At 46.3% G+C, this 20,652-nt stretch overlaps 1 protein-coding gene across 2 annotated transcripts in view; it reads left to right on the top strand.

Annotated features, from left to right (window-relative positions):
- Positions 1 to 584: 584 nt before the first annotated feature.
- The window catches only part of OSBPL10 (oxysterol binding protein like 10), a 320,496-nt gene continuing 300,428 nt past the window's right edge, over positions 585 to 20,652 (top strand). For both annotated transcript variants that reach the window (XM_068982153.1, XM_068982152.1), the window contains exon 1: positions 585 to 865. In XM_068982153.1, the coding sequence (XP_068838254.1) occupies positions 585 to 865 (281 nt within the window). The remainder of the gene's footprint in view (positions 866 to 20,652) is intronic.

The following is a 20,652-nucleotide window of genomic DNA, read 5'->3' as shown; positions in this document are numbered from 1 at the left end:
GGCTCGGTGCGGAAGACATAGAGGAGTTGCGTGTGACCGGTGTTAGGCCGGGCGGGTCCATATCCGGGTGGACCCACTGGGTGGGGCCGCTCCTCCCGCCAGGTCCCGAGGTGGGTGCGGGGGTGGGGAGTGACGCGCGGAGATTCCCTTTCGCACCTTCCCATCGAGAGGGGGCGGCAGGGTGTGGATTCCGGGCGTGCCCACCCTGCGGATCGGCTCCGAGAGCGCCCCGAGCCACGGGCCTGAGCGGCCCCGCGGACTGGCAAGCAGATCAGGAAGACCTGGAGGAGGGCTGGCCGAAGCGGCCACCCGCTCCGAACTTGCCGGGGAAACTAGTGCGGAGGGAGGGGCCGGGGCCGCGACGGGGGAGGGGCGGCCGCAGCTGCATCCAGCCCCTTTGGCTTCCTTCCCAGCGCTCGTCGCCTCCTCCTCCTCTTCCTCCTGTATGAGTCAGGCGTTTCCCGGGGATTTGGAGCAGCCACGCGCGGCCCGGGCTCCCGGAGCTGTAGCCGCCGCCGCGCCAGGAGCCCCAGCGCCGGGGCCGCCACCGCGGCGGGCCCCCGCGTCCCGGGCGCGCACGGACCATGGAGAGGGCAGCCCCGGGCGCGGAAAGCGGCGGGGGCAGCAACAGCAGCAGCCGCAGCAGCAGCCGCGCCACCTCGGCGGGCTCCTCGCCCTCCTGCTCCCTGGCGGGCCGGGGGGTCTCCGGCAGGTCGGCGGCCGCCGGGCTCGGAGGCGGGGGCAGCCGCAGCAGCCCGGGCTCGGTAGCCGCTAGCCCGTGCGGGGGCAGCGGCCGGCGGAGGGAGCCGGCGCTCGAGGGCGTGCTCAGCAAATACACCAACCTCCTCCAGGGCTGGCAGAACAGGTAACGCGCCCGCCGCCCGCCCCTCCCTGCGCGCTGCTCGGTGTGAGTGTGAGTGTGTGCGCGCGCGATCGGGCCGCCGGCAAGCTGGGGCGGCCTCGGCACCCGGGCCCACGCCGCGTCCCCGCTCCCCTAGGTGCGCCGCGACCCCACCCCGGGCCCACATCGCAGTGGCGGGGAAGGAAGGAGAGCCTTGGCACATGCTGGGACTGGAGCGACCGGCGAGCGCGCTGGTCCCCGGGCCCTGCCGGCTAGCGGCTTCCGGCACCGTTGGAGAAGGACTGAGAGTGGGGGGCAGAGGGGCGTGCGCGATGCCTGTACGTAAGAGCTGGCCCCATCACGCCAATTCTGTCTGGATCCTAGTTCATTTAAAACTTTGTTGTTTAAAGACGCCACCACCCCCCAGAAATCAGCCAGTTATCCTCGGCAGTTTCCGGGGCGCGCGCTAGCCCCCCGCCCTGTTGGTGGCCGAGAGACTCCGGTCTCTGCGACGGAAGTTTCGTGTTGTTTTTTCTTTGACACTCTCTCCCCTTTCAAAATGGGCAGTTCGCTGTTTAAGTTGTTTTCTCTCTTAAGGTGTCTCCTGAAGTTCCCTGCTCACTCTGCTCTCCCACTTGGGACACGTGGAAGGAGGGGTGTTAGGGCAAGGGATCGCGGTGTGTGTGGACCGAGGCAGTAAGGAACGCTTGAGAGGAGCAGATGGGGCTCTGCGTTTATGTGTAGGTGTGTGTGTATAGTTTTTCAAAAACAAGTCAAAAATACCAATATCCACGCAAGGAGAGTGGGGGCATTTTGGAGAGTTTGTTGATGAGATCTGTGTCAGGTCCTTAATAGCCCTTGAACATGAGGTCTTGTGATTCTTAAGGATGCTTGGGAACATGTGTACACCCGTGGCAGATTCATGTTGATGTATGGCAAAACCAATACAGTGTTGTAAAGAAAAATGAAGTAAAATAAAAAAAAGAAAAAGAAAATCACCACCAAAAAAAAAAAAAAAAAAAGGGTGCTTGCGAGATTTGCATCACATCCCGGGAGCTATTGCTTATCTCTGCTAGTGACTAGAGCACTTGGCGGTCTCTTCCTCTGTAAGCCACAGAATGTCTTCAGCTGAAACTGCAGGCAGTTATTTACATGAAGCTCTACTAGGGGAAAGTGTTAGTGGATCAGTTTTGTCTGGACTCTTTGCTACCGCATGGACTGTAGCCCGCCAGGCTTCTCTTTCCATGAACTAATTCAGACAAGAATACTGGAGTGGGTAGCCATTTCCTTCTCCAGAGGATCTTCCCGACCCAGGGATTGTACGAGGGTCTCTGCGTTGCAGGTGGAGAAGGGTGACTTCCTAAGTAAGGAAACTGAGTCGATATTGTAGGCAGAGAACTTTCCCCAGAGTTTCCTTGGAGATCTACTACTGTGTTAGTGGAAGCTGCACCTTAACTTTGGGATCCTTTTATTTCCCAAAATAGCCCCAGTGTCAGTTCTTGAAAGCTGAAAAGGGAATAGGTAGAGTGCCAGAGAGGAGGCAGGTGAGAGGACTGAATCTGATTTCAGGTCCTGGTAATTGCCTTGTTAATGGCACCTGGCTGTGCCTTGCTTGTGTAGCATTTGGTTTGTGTGTTGGACAATCACCTTTAATTCTTTTTTTTTTCCCCTGAAGTAATTTATGAAGCCAACAGAGCTTTTACCCTGGATTAGTTATTTCACTTGGGGATGGCATTTTACCTGCAGTATATATTAAAGGATTTGTTCTTTGGAGTGGATTTAGGGGAAATTGGAGTAACTCATGCTTTTGTGTAATTAAATCCTCTGCAGTATTTAGGTTGAAGGCCAGACTGAGAAGAAGCAAAATTTATAACAATAATAATACTACTAACAGTAACAACAACATATACTTGATTGCAGGCTACACAGGTGAAATGTACCGTGTATACTGCGGAAGTCTCATCTGTATTGAATTTGTTTACTGAGGGTTATAGCTGGCTGCCACTGTTTGTTCTTACCACAGTAGACGCATTTGTCTCAAAGCCTACCATTGCCTTCAAAAACATTGTCTCTCCCTAGTGGTCAGTGTCTCATTGGGGTTTGTTTCCCGCTGTGGCCGAGGGTGCATCAGTGATCCGGAGAACATCTGTGATGGCTGTGCCCGCATGCTTCTCCCTCCTCAAGGGGTTTTAGAAAGGAGGATCTGGACCAGTGAAAAGGAACAGGGAAGAGAACAAAGATGGAAACTTTGAAAAACATTCACTCATCCATTTATTTATTCAGGCACTATTTTATGGAGGCCCTACTGTGTGCCAGGCACTGGGTCAGCTACTTTGGAGCTCCTGCTGTGTGCAAAACACATAGGCATCTTTTCATCATGTAGTGGAGGGGGTCACAGGATGCAAAAGTGGAAGGAAACCTCACCCCCCACCCCCCAGGGGAACGCCTTGGTGTGAGTAGTTGGGCTGAGTCAAGTGCCCTGCATTTGGGGGCCTCATGGCATGTTCCTTTGCGGGTTGTTTTTTTTTTTTCTTCAAATTGTCTGCAGCTAATGATGGATCTCCAGCCACGAAGTCCTTGGTGAGGCTGCTGTCTGTTGGTAACACACCAGCCACCCACCAATAGTTTTCACTCTGGTGTCTGCTTGCACATCCCCAAGTTGTTGTGAAGCTTATATTTTAACATTCAGTATCATATTCTGCCTTAATTTATTTGTAGTGCTCTTATCCTCATCTGCATGTCCCGAGGAAGGCATTGTGGCCAGAATACAAGATCCGTGACATAAAGAGGGATGGCAGGAGGGAAAGCTACATGTGTGGGACTTGCCTAGGAGAGCACGTCCAGGACACTTGGTGCTCTCATTGGCTGAGAGGGTGCCACGTAATCAGAGTGGGGTGGGGAATCCCCATTAAGGAGTTTCTATAATCCATTTAGTATAGTTTTTTAAAGGAAATATTTCAGACATTATAGCATGGTAGAGATTTGTAGGATGGCATGAAAAAGTGCTTGCATTCTAACTTGCTTCAGTCATCTCTGATTCTGTGCAACCCATGGACTGTAGCCCCACCAGGCTCCTCTGTCCATGGGATTTCCCAAGCAGGAATACTGGAGTGGATTGCCATGCTCTCCTCCAGGGAATCTTCCTGACTCAGAGATCAAATCCTTGTCACACACCTCCTGCATTGGCAGGTGGGTTCCTTTCCATGAACACCACCTGGGAAGCCCCATTAAATGTAAATACCTCTAATAAATAAACACAGTTTCAGAAGGAGGTAGGTGCTCATAGATTAAACATTTATTTAGGGAATTTGTTGGTGGTCCAGTGGTTTGGAGTCCATGCTTCCATTGCTGTGGGCCTGGGTTCGGTTCCAATTTGGGAAATTAGGATCCCACAAACAACAGGGCATAGTAAATATACATTTATGAAAGTGTGGAAGTGTGAAAGTGTTAGTCACTTAGTCATGTCCAACTCTTCGTGATCCCATGAGCTCCTTTGCCCGCCAGGCTCCTCTGTCCATGGGATTTCCCAGGCAAGAATACTGGGGTGGGTTGCCATTTCCTTCTCACATATATATGATATATGTATGACATATATATATATATATCATATATATATCAATATACAAAAAAGATGGTGAAATAAAGACATGTATTTGTGGAAATTGTGTGGATCTAGTGTCTGTGCAGATATTCACATTTTAATCTAGCGCACGATCTTTTCACCTGCTTTTTGAGTTTCATATGGAGTGAGTGTACCAGGGGGAGAGTAAACCCCAGAGACTGGGGAGAGTCAGGCAGATGCCATATCACACGTGGTCTTGTAGGCAGGGGAAGGATTGAAGACTGTTACAGTTTCACAGAAGGATTTTAGGCAGGGAGGTGACCCGGTCTGCGACTTTCAAGAGCTTACTCTGGCTTCTGTGTGGAGATGAGATTTTTCAGAAGCAGATTAGGAAGCAGAGAGGAGTGCAGCGTGGCGGTCCAGGCAAGAAATGCTGGGGGCTTGGACGCTGGGGCCAAGGGAAACGGAGAAAGGGACAGATCTGGAGTGGGGAGGGGGGACATGGCTGATGGATTGGATGCTGAGGTGAGCGAGCAAGAGGGGCCAAGGATAGCTTAAACTTAAAAAAAATTGAAATATAGTTGATTTACAATATTGTGTTTCAGCTGTACAGAAAAGTGATTCAGTTTTCAGTTCAGTCGCTCAGTCGTGTCTGACTCTTTGCTACCCGATGAATTGCAGCACGCCAGGCCTCTCTGTCCATCACCATCTCCCGGAGTTCACTCAGACTCACGTCCATTGAGTTGGTGATGCCATCCAGCCATCTCATCCTCGGTCGTTCCCTTCTCCTCCTGCCCCCAATCCCTCCCAGCATCAGAGTCTTTTCCAATGAGTCAACTCCTCGCATGAGGTGGCCAAAGTACTGGAGCTTCAGCTTTAGCATCATTCCTTCCAAAGAAATCCCAGGGCTGATCTCCTTCAGAATGGACTGGTTGGATCTCTTTGCAGTCCAAGGGACACTCAAGAGTCTTCTCCAACACCACAGTTCAAAAGCATCAATTCTTCAGCGCTCAGCCTTCTTCATAGTCCAGCTCTCACATTCATACATGACCACAGGAAAAACCATAGCCTTGACTAGACGGACCTTAGTTGGCAAAGTAATGTCTCTGCTTTTGAATATGCTATCTAGGTTGGTCATAACTTTTCTTCCAAGGAGTAAGCATCTTTTAATGTCATGGCTGCAATCACCATCTGCAGTGATTTTGGAGCCCCCCAAAATAAAGTCTGACACTGTTTCTACTGTTTCCCCATCTATTTTCCATGAAGTGATGGGACCAGATGCCGTGATCTTCGTTTTCTGAATGTTGAGCTTCAAGCCAACTTTTTCACTCTCCTCTTTCATTTTCATCAAGAGGCTTTTTAGCTCCTCTTCACTTTCTGCCATAAGGGTGGTGTCATCCGCATATCTGAGGTTATTGATATTTCTCCCGGCAATCTTGATTCCAGTTTGTGTTTCTTCCAGTCCAGCGTTTCTCATGATGTACTCTGCATAGAAGTTAAATAAGCAGGGTGACAATATACAGCTTGGCGTACTCCTTTTCCTATTTGGAACCAGTCTGTTGTTCCATGTTGAGTTCTAACTGTTGCTTCCTGACCTGCATATAGGTTTCTCAAGAGGCAGGTTAGGTGGTCTGGTATTCCCATCTCTTTCAGAATTTTCCACAGTTTATTGTGATCGACACAGTCAAAGGCTTTGGCATAGTCAATGAAGCAGAAATAGATGTTTTTCTGGAACTCTCTTGCTTTTTCCATGATCCAGCAGATATTGGCAATTTGGTCTCTGGTTCCTCTGCCTTTTCTGAAACCAGCTTGAACATCAGGGAGTTCATGGTTCACGTATTGCTGAAGTCTGGCTTGGAGAATTTTAAGCATTACTTTACTAGCATGTGAGATGAGTGCAATTGTGCGGTAGTTTGAGCATTCTTTTGCATTGCCTTTCTTTGGGATTAGAATGAAAACTGACCTTTTCCAGTCCTGTGGCCACTGCTGAGTTTTCCAAACTTGCTGGCATATTGAGTGCAGCACTTTCACAGCATCATCTTTCAGGATTTGAAAAGCTCCACTGGAATTCCATCACCTCCACTAGCTTTGTTTGTAGTGATCCTTTCTAAAGCCCACTTGACTTCACATTCCAAGATGTCTGGCTCTAGATTAGTGATCACATCATCATGATTATCTGGGTCGTGAAGATCTTTTTTGTACAGTTCTTCCGTGTATTCTTGCCACCTCTTCTTAATATCTTCTGCTTCTGTTAGATCCAGACCATTTCTGTCCTTTATCCAGCCCATCTTTGCATGAAATGTTCCCTTGGTATCTGTAATTTTCTTGAAGAGATCTCTAGTCTTTCCCATTCTGTTCTTTTCCTCTGTTTCTTTGCATTGATCGCTGAAGAAGGCTTTCTTATCTCTTCTTGCTGTTCTCTGGAACTCTGCATTCAGATGCTTATATATTTCCTTTTCTCCTTTGCTTTTTGCCTCTCTTCTTTTCACAGCTATTTGTAAGGCCTCCCCAGACAGCCATTTTGCTCTTTTGCATTTCCTTTCCATGGGGATGGTCTTGATCCCTGTCTCCTGTACAGTGTCACAAACCTCATTCCATAGTTCATCAGGCACTCTATCTATCAGATCTAGACCCTTAAATCTATTTCTCACTTCCACTGTATAATCATAAGGGATTTGATTTAGGTCATACCTGAATGGTCTAGCGGTTTTCCCTACTTCCTTCAATTTAAGTCTGAATTTAACAATAAGGAGTTCATGATCTGAGCCACAGTCAGCTCCTGGTCTTGTTTTTGTTGACTGTATAGAGCTTCTCCATCTTTGGCTGCAAAGAATATAATCAATCTGATTTCGGTGTTGACCGTCTGGTGATGTCCATGTGTAGTCTTCTCTTGTGTTGTTGGAAGAGGGTGTTTGCTATGACCAGTGCATTGTCTTGGCAAAAGTCTATTAGCCTTTGCCCTGCTTTATTCCGTACTCCAAGGCCAAATTTGCCTGTTACTCCAGGTGTTTCTTGACTTCCTATTTTTGCATTCCAGTCCCCTATAATGAAAAGGACATCTTTTTTGGGTGTTAGTTCTAAAAGATCTTGTAGCTCTTCATAAAGCTGTTCAACTTCAGTTTCTTCAGCATTAGTGGTTGGGGCATAGACTTGGGTAACTGTGATATTGAATGGTTTGCCTTAGAGACGAACAGAGATCATTCTGTCGTTTTTGAGATTGCATCCAAGTACTGCATTTCGGACTCTTTTTTGACCATGATGGCTACTCCATTTCTTCTGAGGGATTCCTGCCCGCAGTAGTAGAAGTAATGGTCATCTGAGTTAAATTCACCCATTCCAGTCCATTTTAGTTCGCTGATTCCTAGAATGTCGACATTCACCCTTGCCATCTCTTGTTTGACCACTTCCAATTTGCCTTGATTCATGGACCTGACATTCCAGGTTCCTATGCAATATTGCTCTTTACAGCATCGGATCTTGCTTCTATCACCAGTCACATCCACAACTGGGTATTGTTTTTGCTTTGGCTCCAACCGTTCATTCTTTCTGGAGTTATTTCTCCACTGATCTCCAGTAGCATATTGGGCACCTAATGACCTGGGGAGTTCCTTTTTTGGTATCCTATCATTTTGCCTTTTCATACTGTTCATGGGGTTCTTAAGGCAAGAATACTGAAGTGGCCTGCCATTCCCTTCTCCAGTGGACCACATTCTGTCAGGCCTCTCCACCATGACCTGCCCGTCTTGGGTTGCCCGGTAGGCATGGCTTGGTTTCATTGAGTTAGACAAGGCTGTGGTCCTAGTGTGATTAGATTGACTAGTTTTCTGTGATTCTGGTTTCAGTGTGTCTGCCCTCTGATGCCCTCTTGCAACACTTACCATCTTACTTGGGTTTCTCTTACCTTGGCGTGGGGTATCTCTTCACGGCCGCTCCAGCAAAGCACAGCCGCTGTTCCTTACCTTGTTTTAGATATGTATGTGTGTATATATATATATATATATATATATATTTAATGTTCTCTTCCATTGCAAGAAGGATAACTCTTGAGTGTGTAGGCTGGGAGGTTGAGGCATCCTTTACGGATCCCAGGGTCACAGGGGACGCACCTGCCTGTGGGTCGGATGGCGGGCAACCAAGAGTTCAGTTTGCGCGTGTTCAATTTGCGAGGGGCAGATCTAGCATGGACTTGACAGTATGAACTCTCATTTGCCCTAAGGCTGAGTTTAGTCTTTGGCCAAAACGGAACTGCTTTGGGGTTGGTTTTAGCATCTAGTGTTTTAGGGGAAATAATTTCTTATCGGATCTGGGAAGTGATATTTAAATATTTGAGGGTTTTCATCACCATTCAGTTTTTGATATTTGGAGGAAAAAAGACTGCAAATGTGGAGCCAGCCTCTAATTCTTTCTCGGGTGATTGGTGAGATTGTGGGAACTCAGGAAAACACCGAAAGGCAAATCTTGAATAGGACGAAGAGACAAGTACTGGCATACGAAAACCTCAGGCCAGTGGACACGCATTTAGACAGTTAGAGCAGTGCGGACTCTGGGTCAAGTCCTGGCCTCAGTACGGAGCACACCTCTTGCCTTGGGCCAGCTCCCTAATTGCCCTGGGCTTCCGCTTTCCTGCTTGCTTAAATGTTGAAGACAGTGTAACCTCTGCTCTTTCCCTCAGTTCAGTGTGGGGATTAAATGAAGACCCTGATGTATAAGGGGCTGAGAATAGTTCAGGATCTCGGCAAGAAGGAGCTATTCTTGGATCTTCAATTTGCCCCTACTTTAGCGGACATTTTCCAGCCCATAAAACTCTTGGTCTCTTTTTTGCATGCTGTGATGACTCTGGGGTTCCATTAGCATAATTATCACAGAGTTCTTTGCAGAGAAGATGATGGGTTCTTTGAGGGGCAAGAGGTTATTTAAAACTTGGAACCAGGCATTTACGTTTCTGTTGGAAGTGACTTCCTTCCTCCTCCAGCCTCTAAACCCCATCTCCCTGTCATGCTTTTCTCCTCCTTAACCCTTACCAGCAGCTGACACGTTCTGTAGTTTACTCTTTCGTCTTTCTGCACTAGGTATTAGCTCGCTGAGGACAGAGAGTAATTTTGCTTGTCTTGTTCTCTGCTGTATCCCTAGAGTCTAGGACGTGGCATATAATAAACGTTCAGTAAGTATTACCAAATGAGTTAGCAAGTAAATGAATGACAGAAAAGACAAGCCAGGATTTAGTTCTGTTTTGGCCAGCGTTTGCCACTGTTATTGTAATTCTTAACTCTCTACCTGTTTATAGATTTGTCCTTGAGTTAGCGTGTTTATCATTTGCTCTGTTCTCTGCAACATGTCTTCTGGGTCAGCAGACATGCCCATCCTGACCTCAGACCCACCACAACCCACCCAAGATGGACCTTTAGGAACCAGATATCCAGGGCTCGCTTTTCACTTGATCTGTATTAACATACTTTGAGAAGACAGTTTAGCTTCTGGCATAATTTCCCAGGGTTTGGGGGCCACTTGGCCCATTTAGCAAAGTCAGTAGAGGCATATATTAACTTCAAAAGTAATACTGCATGAAAATGAATGCTTTTTGAGAATTCCAATAGTTTTAGAGACAATTGGTGGTGATACCAGGGTTGAAAATCACTGTTCTGGTTTAATGTTCTTGTCTCCTTGTGCTCCGAAGGATTTGCACATCTTGCTGTCTGGGTTGTCAGATTGTTCTGATTCCCCACTCACATTGTTTAGGGACATTAGACGGCTTCATTGACGATAATTATAAAAGAGGATTGCTTAGATTACAAAGCTGCATATTATTTATATGTATTGTATGTAATATATACAACTATATATGTATAAAATATACAATAATATATGCATAGAATGTTATCCTATATAATATATACAAGGGGAAGAGGGCATGGGAGGATGAGATGGCTGGATGGCATCACTAAGGTAATGGACATGAACTTGGGCAAACTCCGGGAGATGGTGAGGGACAGGGAGGCCTGGCGTGCTGCAGTCCATGGGGTTGCAGAGTCCGACACAACTGCTGACTGACAACATTATATTGTATATGTTTTGTACTATAAACATATATGTATATAATACATTATATATAATATATGTAATGTATGCCATATGTTAATCACCTCCTGTGGGATTGGCTGTCCTCTCACCCCTGCCTTTTTAAAGTGTACATGTATTTGATATTTATATCAAATGGGCTTCCTTGGTGGCTCAGATGGTAAATAATTTGCCTGCAATGCAGGAGACCCAGGTTCAATCTCTGGCTCAGAAAGATCCCCTGGAGGAAGGTATGGCAGCCCACTCCAGTATTCTTGCCTGGAAAATTCCATGGGCAGAGGAGCCTGGCAGGCTACAGTCTACGGGGTCTCAAAGAGTCGAACACAACTGAGTGACTAATACACACACACGTGGACGTGCTTGTGCATACTTGCACACACACCCTGAATGGTTATTTTTTTCCCTTAAGATGAACGTGCATCCATTTTGCAGTTTGAAAATGTTATCGAGGAAAAGGAAAGCTGTCCATACCTTCCCACATAATCTCTGAATAACTGAATTTTTGAGGGTAATTTTTAAGTCTTATATATTCGTTCAGAAAAATACACAACTCATAAAAATACATAGTTCAGTGAATTTTCATGCACAACCAGATCAAGAAAAAGCAGCCCCTTCATCCCATCCCTTACTGTCATCCCCGACCCCTGTGGGCACCACGGTTCTGACTCCCAATACCATATATTAGTTAGGCCTATTTTTAAATTTCAGATTGTGATGTGATCTTTTATGTCTGGGTGCTTAGCCCCATTCATGTTGTGGTCTGTTTATTTCCATTGCTGTTTGGTATTCTGTTGTTGGAATGTACAAAATATATTTGTACCTATTGTAGATTGACATTTGAGTTCCTCCCAGTTTTGGGCTCATATGAATAGTTTTGGGAAATACACACATACCTGTCTGTGGGTGGGTACCTAGGTGTGGAGGTGTTACAGGTGTCCCACTCATGAGAGGCATCCGGAGAGTTTTCCATAGTGGCTGTGTCTGTTAGTATGCCACCAGAAATGTGAGCGAGTTCTAGGTGCTCCACAGACTCGTCCATACTTGACATTGTCTGTTCTCTTCGTAGCCAGTCTGGTGGGTGTGTGGCGGTATCTCCTTGTGATTTTAATTTGCCCTTTCTGATGGCTAATGAAATTATTAGCTTTCTAATATCGGCTTTTTTCTTATTAAATTGTGGAATTTCCTGTGTATTCTGGGTCTGAGTTCACTGATAGGTTTCTGCACACATGGGCACAGGTGTTCTATATGCAAAGAAAGCAGCTTCTTTCATGCCGTGGTTTGCGAGTTCATCTCTTACTAGTGTCTTGATAAACACAGATTCTAAATTTTAATGTAGTCACATTGTCAATGTTTTCCCTTTACGGTGGGTTCTTTTTGAGCCCTGTTTAGGACATCTTTGCCTGTCTCGTGGTCACGAGATGGTCTGTGACGTTTTCCTGTTTTAAAATATTTACTTTTATCTGTGTATTTGGTGGTGCTGGGTCTCAGTTGCAGCGCACAGGGTCTTCTGTCTTCGCGGCGGCATGCAGATTCTCTAGTTGTTGCGTGTGAACTCTTCAGCGGCAGCTTGCAGGGTCTAGTTCCCTGGCCAGGGATTGAACCTGGACCCCCTGTGTTGGGAGCGTGGAGTCTTATCCATTGGACCACTAGGGAAGTCCCTATGACATTTTGTTTTCATTAATTAATGAAAGCTTCCATTAATTTTATAATAGTGAATTAACTTCTCAGACGTTGGAGTTGATACTGGGGGAATGTGGGCCGCTGGCAGAAGCAATATGACCTTAAGGCTTCCAGTCTGTGTTAGTTTTCCTATGGCTCTTATAAAAAATGACCCCAAACTTGGTGACTTAAAACAACAGACATGTACTGTTTCATGGCTCTGGAGGCCAGAAGCCTGAGGTTAGTTTCACTGGATGGAAGTCAGGGTGTCGGCAAGGCCGTGCCCCCACCGGCTGCTCTCAGGGAAGTTTCTTCCTGCTTCTTCCAGCTCCTGCTGACTGCCAGCATTCCTTGGGTCGCAACTGCATCGCCCCAGTTTCTGCCTCTGTCTTCGTGTTTCCTTCTCCTCTCTGTGTGTCAGATCTCCCTCTGCCTCCCTTTAGAAGGACTGCTATGAGTGTGTTTAGGGTCCGCTTAGAGAATCCCTCCATCTCAAGACCCTTGAGTTAATCAGCCTGCCATTAGGGCCTCCCAGGTGGCTAGTGGGAAAGAACCTGCCTGCCAGTGCAGGAGACCCAAGAGACAAGGGTTTGAGCCCTGGGTCGGGAAGATCCCCTGGAGGAGGGCATGGCAGCCCACTCCAGTGTTCTTGCCTGGAGAATCCCATGGACAGAGATTCCAGGCTAGGGTCCGTAGGGTCGCAAAGAATCAGACACGACTGAAGCGACTTAGTATGTGCCAAACACTTTGCCGTATAAATCGACAGTCATAGGTTCCAGGAATTAGGATGTGAACATCTTGGGGGTGGGGAGTGGTGTTCCCGCAGTCATGAGTCCAAAGTGGTTCTTAAGCTCTTTGGTTCCCTTCTCTGTCCACCTTGCCTACCTTTCACTGGTTGCCATAGCAACAGCCATCTCTTTCAGGGGAGGGCGCAGGTTGCTGTCATGAGTGTAAGTGGGCTTGTTAGGCCAGATTGGTGGGCTCATTCATCTCTGCCTGGACAGAGCCCTTGGGCAAGTATTAAGTAGGTAATATTGTGTGGAAAATTGTTTCGAATGCTCATGAGTAAACCTAATTTCCTTTAACGGGCCAATCAGAGTTTCTTTGGGGTTTCTTTAAATACTAATTGAGCAATCAGTTTTGGAAGAATACATGTAATAATCTGTGCTTTCCATTTTATCAGAATGACTTATTAGTCCAAAGACTTCTTTTTCAAGTCATAAGAAACATACAATACGATAATCTTAGATGTTCCATTTGAATTTTGATACTTGTTTATAGCATATAACCACTGCGATTCCAATCCCAGTACTGACCCAAGAGAAATGAAGCTCACGTCCACACACAGACTTGTACATGAACAGCAGCTTGGTTTGTAACAGCCAAAAACTGGAAACCACACAAACATCCACTTATGAGTATACGGATAAGCAAACTGGTATATTCACAGATACACTACGACTCAACAACAGAAAGAAATCCCGTATGAATGACTGATGTGGCAGCAAAGAGGACCAAACTCAGATCTTTCTGAGTTAAACAGACCAGACTCTGAAAAGGATAAGCTCTGATGGTTCCACCCACTGATACATGAAACCCAAAGAGACAAAACGAATTCATGGTGATAAAAATCAGAAACAGATTGCAAGGGAAGGGGAATGGACTGGAAAGAAGCACAAGGAACCTTCCTGGGGCTGAATTGGTGGTCACTTTAGACCCAGTATACAGATGTTTCTCAGACCTTCGGGAAGGGGAATGGACTGGAAAGAAGCACAAGGAACCTTCCTGGGGCTGAATTGGTGGTCACTTTAGACCCAGTATACAGATGTTTCTCAGACCTTCCTCCCCCTGCGCTGGGCCAGGTGACAAACGGTTTTATCTGTGTAGTGGATGCTGGTCTCTGCTGGGTGTCCATCACATGGCCTGGCAGGGTGTGACCCATCAGACAACAGTTTGAGAACCCTGGGAGGAGAGGAGAGACGTGGGCCTTTGTGTCCTGAGAGCAGGATTGAGATGGTTGTGCTGGAAACGTGGGAGGCTCTCTGCCTGTTTCCTCTGGGTGGCTCCTGATGAGTTTGGGGCCGGCCAAGACAGAATTAGAAAGCCGTCCAGAATTTGGTGTTTGATAAGCCAGACTTGATGGGATTTGGTCACAACCCAATGCTGTATTTGTGCCTTCTACAAAGATACCAAGAACAACACTGCAATTAGGAAACGTGCACGATTCTGTTCTTTGAAGGCATTTGAGTCACGAATAACTTTTTCACGCTGGGCGGTCGTTTCCAGAGGAATGTGTTTGTGTGTGGTTTGGTCCCTTTCTAGAAGTCTTTTGATGAACATATAACAAGTTGAAAGGCCCCGACATCAGTTTTTTTTTTTGGCTGCACTGGGTCTTCATTGCTGTGCACAGGTTTCCTCTGGTTTCAGTAAGTGGGGGCCACTGTCTAGTTGTGGTACGAGAGCTTCTCTTTGTAGTGGCTTCTCTTGTTGGCAGAGCACAGGCTCTAGGGTGTGTGGGCTTCAATACTTGGGGCACTTGGGCTTGCAGGTTCTAGAGCGCAGGGCACAGGCTTAGTTGCCCTGAGGCAGGTGGAGTCTTTTTAGAGCAGGGGTCAATCCTATGTCCCCTGCGTTGGCAGGCAGATTCTTAACCACTGAACCACCAGGGAAGTCCCCAGCATCAGTTTTTAGTAACTCTTTCCCAGGATGTGTCAAGTGTTTAGGCAGTGCTGGTCACGTGGCCAGTGAACCACGAGCAGGGACTGGGAACCGCCCAGGATGCCATGGGATTCAGGTTCTTCCCAGTGCAAGTGGGACTCGGTGCTCTGTGTGAGTCCCTTGTTCCAGAGGAGTTAGGTGGATTAGGCGATAGGTACATCCCTGTGATGGTCACGCCATCAGAACCGTGGTGGGCTGTGAACCATGCAGGGAATGCCATCACGAAGGTTTTCCTGGGCCCTTTGTTGCTAACTAGAATCTAGACAGAAGTGGGAGACTTTCCAAGTCCTGCGTGACACACACACACTGCTCTGTGTGTAGTTAGGCCTGATGGAAGGTTCACACCCCACGTACTTGTTGAGGGCCTTGTGTGTAGATGTCAAATGCCGTGCGGTATAGCCAGAGAAATCTCTAATTCAAAGAGATGCATGCACCCTACTGTTCGTAGCAGCACTGTTCACAATAGCCAAGCCATGGAAACAAGCTAAGTGTCTGTCAGCAGTTGAATGGATAAAGATTTGGTACATACGCATGATGGAATCTTTGCCATAAAACAATGAAATAATGCCATTGGCAACAGCAGGGATGGACCTCGAGGTGATCATACTAAGTGAGGTAAGTCAGACAGGGAAAGACAAATACTGTAGGTATCACTTATATGTGGCATCTGAAATATGACACAAATGAACAAATTTACAAAACGGAAACAGGTTCACGGACATGGAGAACAGACTTGTGGTTGCCAGCGGGAGATGAGGGGAGCGATTGGGAGCCTGGGATCAGCAGATGCAAACTCTTATATGCAGGATGGATGAACAGCAAGGCCCTACTGGATAGCACAGGGAACTAGATGCAATATTCTGCAACAAACCATAATAAAAAGGCCATGCAGAAGAATATATGTATGTCTAACTGAATCACTTTACTGTACACAGAAATTAACATGCATTGTACATTAACCACGCTTCAGTTAAAGAAAATAAATAAATGCCCTGTGAGATGTGAGAGACGAAAGAAAACAGCACAGGTCCTGCCTTACAGGGCTGGCAGCCTGTAACGGGTGGCAGGCTTTTCCCGTAAAGGGTCACACAATTAATATCTGGCTTTGTGGGCTCCATAGTCTCCATGGCAACTCCTCTACTCTTCCATTGTAAACAAGCGGGTGTGTCTGTGTTCTAATAAAACTTTGTTTACAAAGACAGGAGGTGGGCTGGATTTAGCCTATGGGCTGTGGTTTGACCATCCTTGGTCTGAAGTGACGTGCAGACCCCTTGCTCAGGTAGTTGGGGCAGCTAAGTGTGGTAGCTAAGGGTAAGGATTCTGCGGTCCAGCAGCCTGGGCTTGCACCCCAACCTTGCTGTTGACTATTAATACCTGTGTGGCCTTAGACCAGCTATTTAACCTCTCTGTGCCTTGGTTTCTTCATCTGTAAAATGGGGATGTTACAGTGAGTGTGTCATAGGGTTGTTGGGATCAGCTGCCAGACTTCATGTAAAGGGCTTAGAATAGGGCATGGCACACAGGAAAGGAATGGCTACCCACTCCAGTATTCTTCCCTGGAGAATCTCATGGACAGAGGAGCCTGGCGGGCTACAGTTCATGGGGTTGCAAAGAGTTGGACACGACTGAGCGACTAACACTTCTATGATATGGGGTGGGGTGGGCAGTGGTAATGCTACCCGAGAAGAAGCTCCAGGGGAGAGTCCCATCTCCACCTGGGGATAGCAGACAAGTGGCAGGAGAGGGGAGACCTAGGATCTTGAAGAGAGGGGTTCATTGTGCAGCCTGGGGCTTGGGGAGGGCTTCCCTGGTAGAAGCTCTGTGGGTACAAAGGTTGGGAGGTATGGAGTGAGGGAGATGGTTTGGTATGGCTGGAACTTAGGTGGTATGTAGGCTTGGCCAGGGACCAAGCGGTAAAAGCAGCCCGTGTTGGAAAAACCTGCTTCCTGAAGGACTCTCAAGCCGCCGACAGCACAGGTCATAAAACGTCAGTGCTTTCAGAACCAGAAGAGATACCTCTGTGGGCCCAGGGGCCCTTGGATGCTTTAGATTTACAATTTAATCCTTAACATGAGATCAGAGGTGCTACAGATCTATCCAGCCTTCCCTTCTTCTATAGTCATAGAGCCCTAGTTTTTAGCTGTATACGTGCTTTATCCTAGAGAAAACTATCTTTGCACCGCACATTCCCCCTTATAGGGAACAGAGTTGTCACATAATAGTTTCCTGGAACCTCCTTTGTACCTTTCCCCCTTTTTTCTCTTTCTTAAAATAAAGACATGTGGCCAAAACTGGAATATAGACATGATGTCTGGAATTGCAGCAGTCATCTTGAGTCTTTAGGCAACTGGAATGAAGGCCATAAAGACAGAAGGTACCTCTGAGGACTTTGTTGATCAGAAAAGTGAAAGTGTTGGTTGATCAGTTGTGTCTGACTCTGTGTGACCCCATGGACTGTAGCCTGCCAGGCTCTTCTGTCCATGGAATTCTCTAGGCAAGAAGACTGGAGTGGGTTGCCATTCCCTTCTCCAGGGGATCTTCCCAACCCAGGGATTGAACCAAGGTCTCCTGCATTGCAGGCAAATTCTTTACTATCTGAGCCACTGGGAAGCCTCAGTTGATCACCTCACAAATCCTGGGCTATTATCTTCTGGAATTTTCTATGATGGACATAATAAGCCTCACTTTTAAGCCACTCTTCACAGCCAAATCTAACCCTGACTGTTGCAGGTGGGATCTCTATTTTGCAGGTGTAGAAACTGAGGCACAGAGTGACCTAAGTTGCCTTGCTGGTAAATTGCGGAGTCAGGATTGGTCTGACTCTGGAGCTTGCTTTCTTTTCACCGCCCTGGAAGGAACTTGGAGACCTTCTCCCCACTCATTTTATAGATGAGATCACTGAGGGCTTTGCCTCAGGGTAAAGCAGCCAGGCATTTCACTGCAAGGCAGTCATTGCTCAACATTATTCCTGTTCGCTCTCTCCAGCCCTGGCCTTCCCTGAGAAGGGCCCCTGTGCTGTCATTAGCAATTTTCTAGCCCAGCATTGGGTGGCATCTCTTTCTGTGAGTAGCTGATGTTTGGTGGGTTTTTCCTGGTCAGAAGCAGGCACTTTTTCGGGCTGTGTGTTCAGAGCTTTCACCATCTTGCCCCTTGCCTCCTGCAGCCCTTTGGAAGGTCTTTCCATGCCTGTCCTGTCCTGTCTTTACTCGGGCTCCCAGGACAGGCTGAGGGGGCTCTTGGACCCTGTGAGTCTTAGGAAGCTCTGGTCGGAGTCTTAATTGCCAGGGAGGACTCCCAAATCCACACTCCTAAATCAGAGTGTGGACTTTGGGTGAAGTGGGATCGCATGTTTTGAATGCATTTTGCTTTTGGGATTCTTATGTAGCTGAGTTCCACCCTATTACTAATGCCTTAAAAATGGGCCTCCCGACCCCTTTGGCGAACTTCACTTGGGCGAACTTTACAGAGCTTTACTGTGTACGTGTTCCAGCTGACTCATTTCATGGATTGAGCCTGAAAAATGGAGCAGGACAAAAGCCAGTTTGCGCTGTGAATGCTGTTGAGAGGGTATTGTTGCACCCGTATTTTATATCTGTATCTGTATCGTACTGCGTTTTGTCACTTTTTATACTAGCACTATTCTTGTGGTCATTTTTATTCTCCTGGCTAATCTGCACCTTTTTCCTTTTTGTGAGAAGTCTGGCCTTGATACCTTGGCCCAAAGTGCATTGTAACACTGTTTTAGTCATTTAATTAATTTGGAGTTTCCTATAACTGAAATTTTTGTTAAACATCAGTTTCTGTGATACCCTTGGAGTGAGCTGAAATTCAGGAAAAGAGTATTGAAAGCCAAAATTCTACATTTTTTTTTTCTCACGTTTTTCTCACAAGATAGGATTGATATAAAAGTGCTTTAGAAAATCTCTATGTCAGAGAAACAGAACTAAACTTATGGAATCAAGCTTAAGCCTGGGGTAAGTCATCTTTTTGAACATAAGCGTAGCATAACCTAACTAGAAAGAGACTAAATCGCAGTTGCTTATGTCATGAAATTGAATTTCTGCTTATCTAGAACTGGCTTCCTTTTCCTTTCCAGCAATGTACCAGTTATTGGTATTCTTAGTGTTTTTTGTTTTGTTTATTTCCGTCTTTAGTTTTGCTTTTTTAGTTTGAAGCTATAAGTTCCTTTTGAAAACTACAAAGTGTACATTTTGTACTAACTAAATATAACTTGTGATCTGACTTTTTTTGTGTGTAAATGACATTATTATGCCAGAAAATTTGTGTGCAGTCTATAGCTAACAGTACAGTATCCATGTTAATTGTTGGATTTTAATATTTGTACACTGAAGGATTTAGGGGTGAATGGGCATTATTTTGGCAGCTTATTCTCATGTGGTTCTGGAAAAATATATGTATAGAGAGAAAAGATAACTTTGTATCATTGTTGGAACTTTGTTAAAAGTTAGCAAGAATTTGTTTGGCCCCTTTTTACTTTTTTGGGCTGCACTGGGCCTTCCCTACTGTGGTCAGGCTTTCTCTAGTTGCAGCACGTGGAGGCATCTCCAGTTGTAGAGCATGGGTTCTAGACTGCGTGAGCTCAGTAGTTGCCCTGTGTGGACTTAGTTTTTCTGTGGCATGTGGGATGTTAGTTTCCTGAACTAGGGATCAATCTGCATCCCATGCATTACAAGGCAGATTCTTTTTTTTAAAAAATATAATTTATTTATTTTAATTGGAGGTTAATTACTTTACAATATTGTATTGGTTTTGCCATACATCAACATGAATCCGCCGTGGGTATACATGTGTTCCCCATCCTGAACTCCGCTCCCTCCTCCCTCCCCGTACCATCCCTCTGAGTCGTCCCAGTGCACCAGCCCCAAGCATCCAGTATCATGCATCGAACCTAGACTGGCGATTCATTTCATATATGATATTATACATGTTTCAGTGCCATTCTCCCAAATCATCACACCCTCTCCCTCTCCCACAGAGTCTAAAAGACTGTTCTATACATCTGTGTCTCTTTTGCTGTCTCGCATACAGGGTTATCATTACCATCTTTCTACATTCCATATATATGTGTTAGTATACTGTATTGGTGTTTCTTTCTGGCTTAGTTCACTCTGTATAACGGGCTCCAGTTTCATCCACCTCATTAGAACTGATTCAGATGTATTCTTTTTAATGGCTGAATAATACTCCATTGTGTATATGTACCACAGCTTTCTTATCCATTCATCTGCTGATGGACATCTAGGTTGCTTCCATGTCCTGGCTATTATAAATAGTGCTGTGATGAACATTGGGGTACCCGTGTCTCTTTCAGTTCTTGTTTCCTCAGTGTGTATGCCCAGCAGTGGGATTGCTGGGTCATAAGGCAGTTCTATTTGCAGTTTTTAAAGGAATCTCCACACTGTTCTCCATAGTGGCTGTACTACTTTGCATTCCCACCAACAGTGTAAGAGGGTTCCCTTTTCTTCACACCCTCTCCAGCATTTATTGCTTGTAGACTTTTGGATGGCAGCCATTCTGACTGGCGTGAAATGGTACCTCATTGTGGTCTTGATTTGCATTTCTCTGATAATGAGTGATGTTGAGCATCTTTTCATGTGTTTGTTAGCCATCTGTATGTCTTCTTTGGAGAAATGTCTATTTAGTTCTTTGGCCCATTTTTTGATAGGGTCGTTAATTTTTCTGGAATTGAGCTGCAGGAGTTGCTTGTATATTTTTGAGATTAGTTGTTTGGCAGTTGCTTCATTTGCTATTATTTTCTCCCATTCTGAAGGCTGTC

This window comes from Capricornis sumatraensis, chromosome 10, assembly GCF_032405125.1.
Source record: "Capricornis sumatraensis isolate serow.1 chromosome 10, serow.2, whole genome shotgun sequence".
Taxonomy (NCBI): domain Eukaryota; kingdom Metazoa; phylum Chordata; class Mammalia; order Artiodactyla; family Bovidae; genus Capricornis; species Capricornis sumatraensis.
Note: the sequence above shows the minus strand (reverse complement) of the source record. Positions and strands in the feature narration are given on the sequence as shown.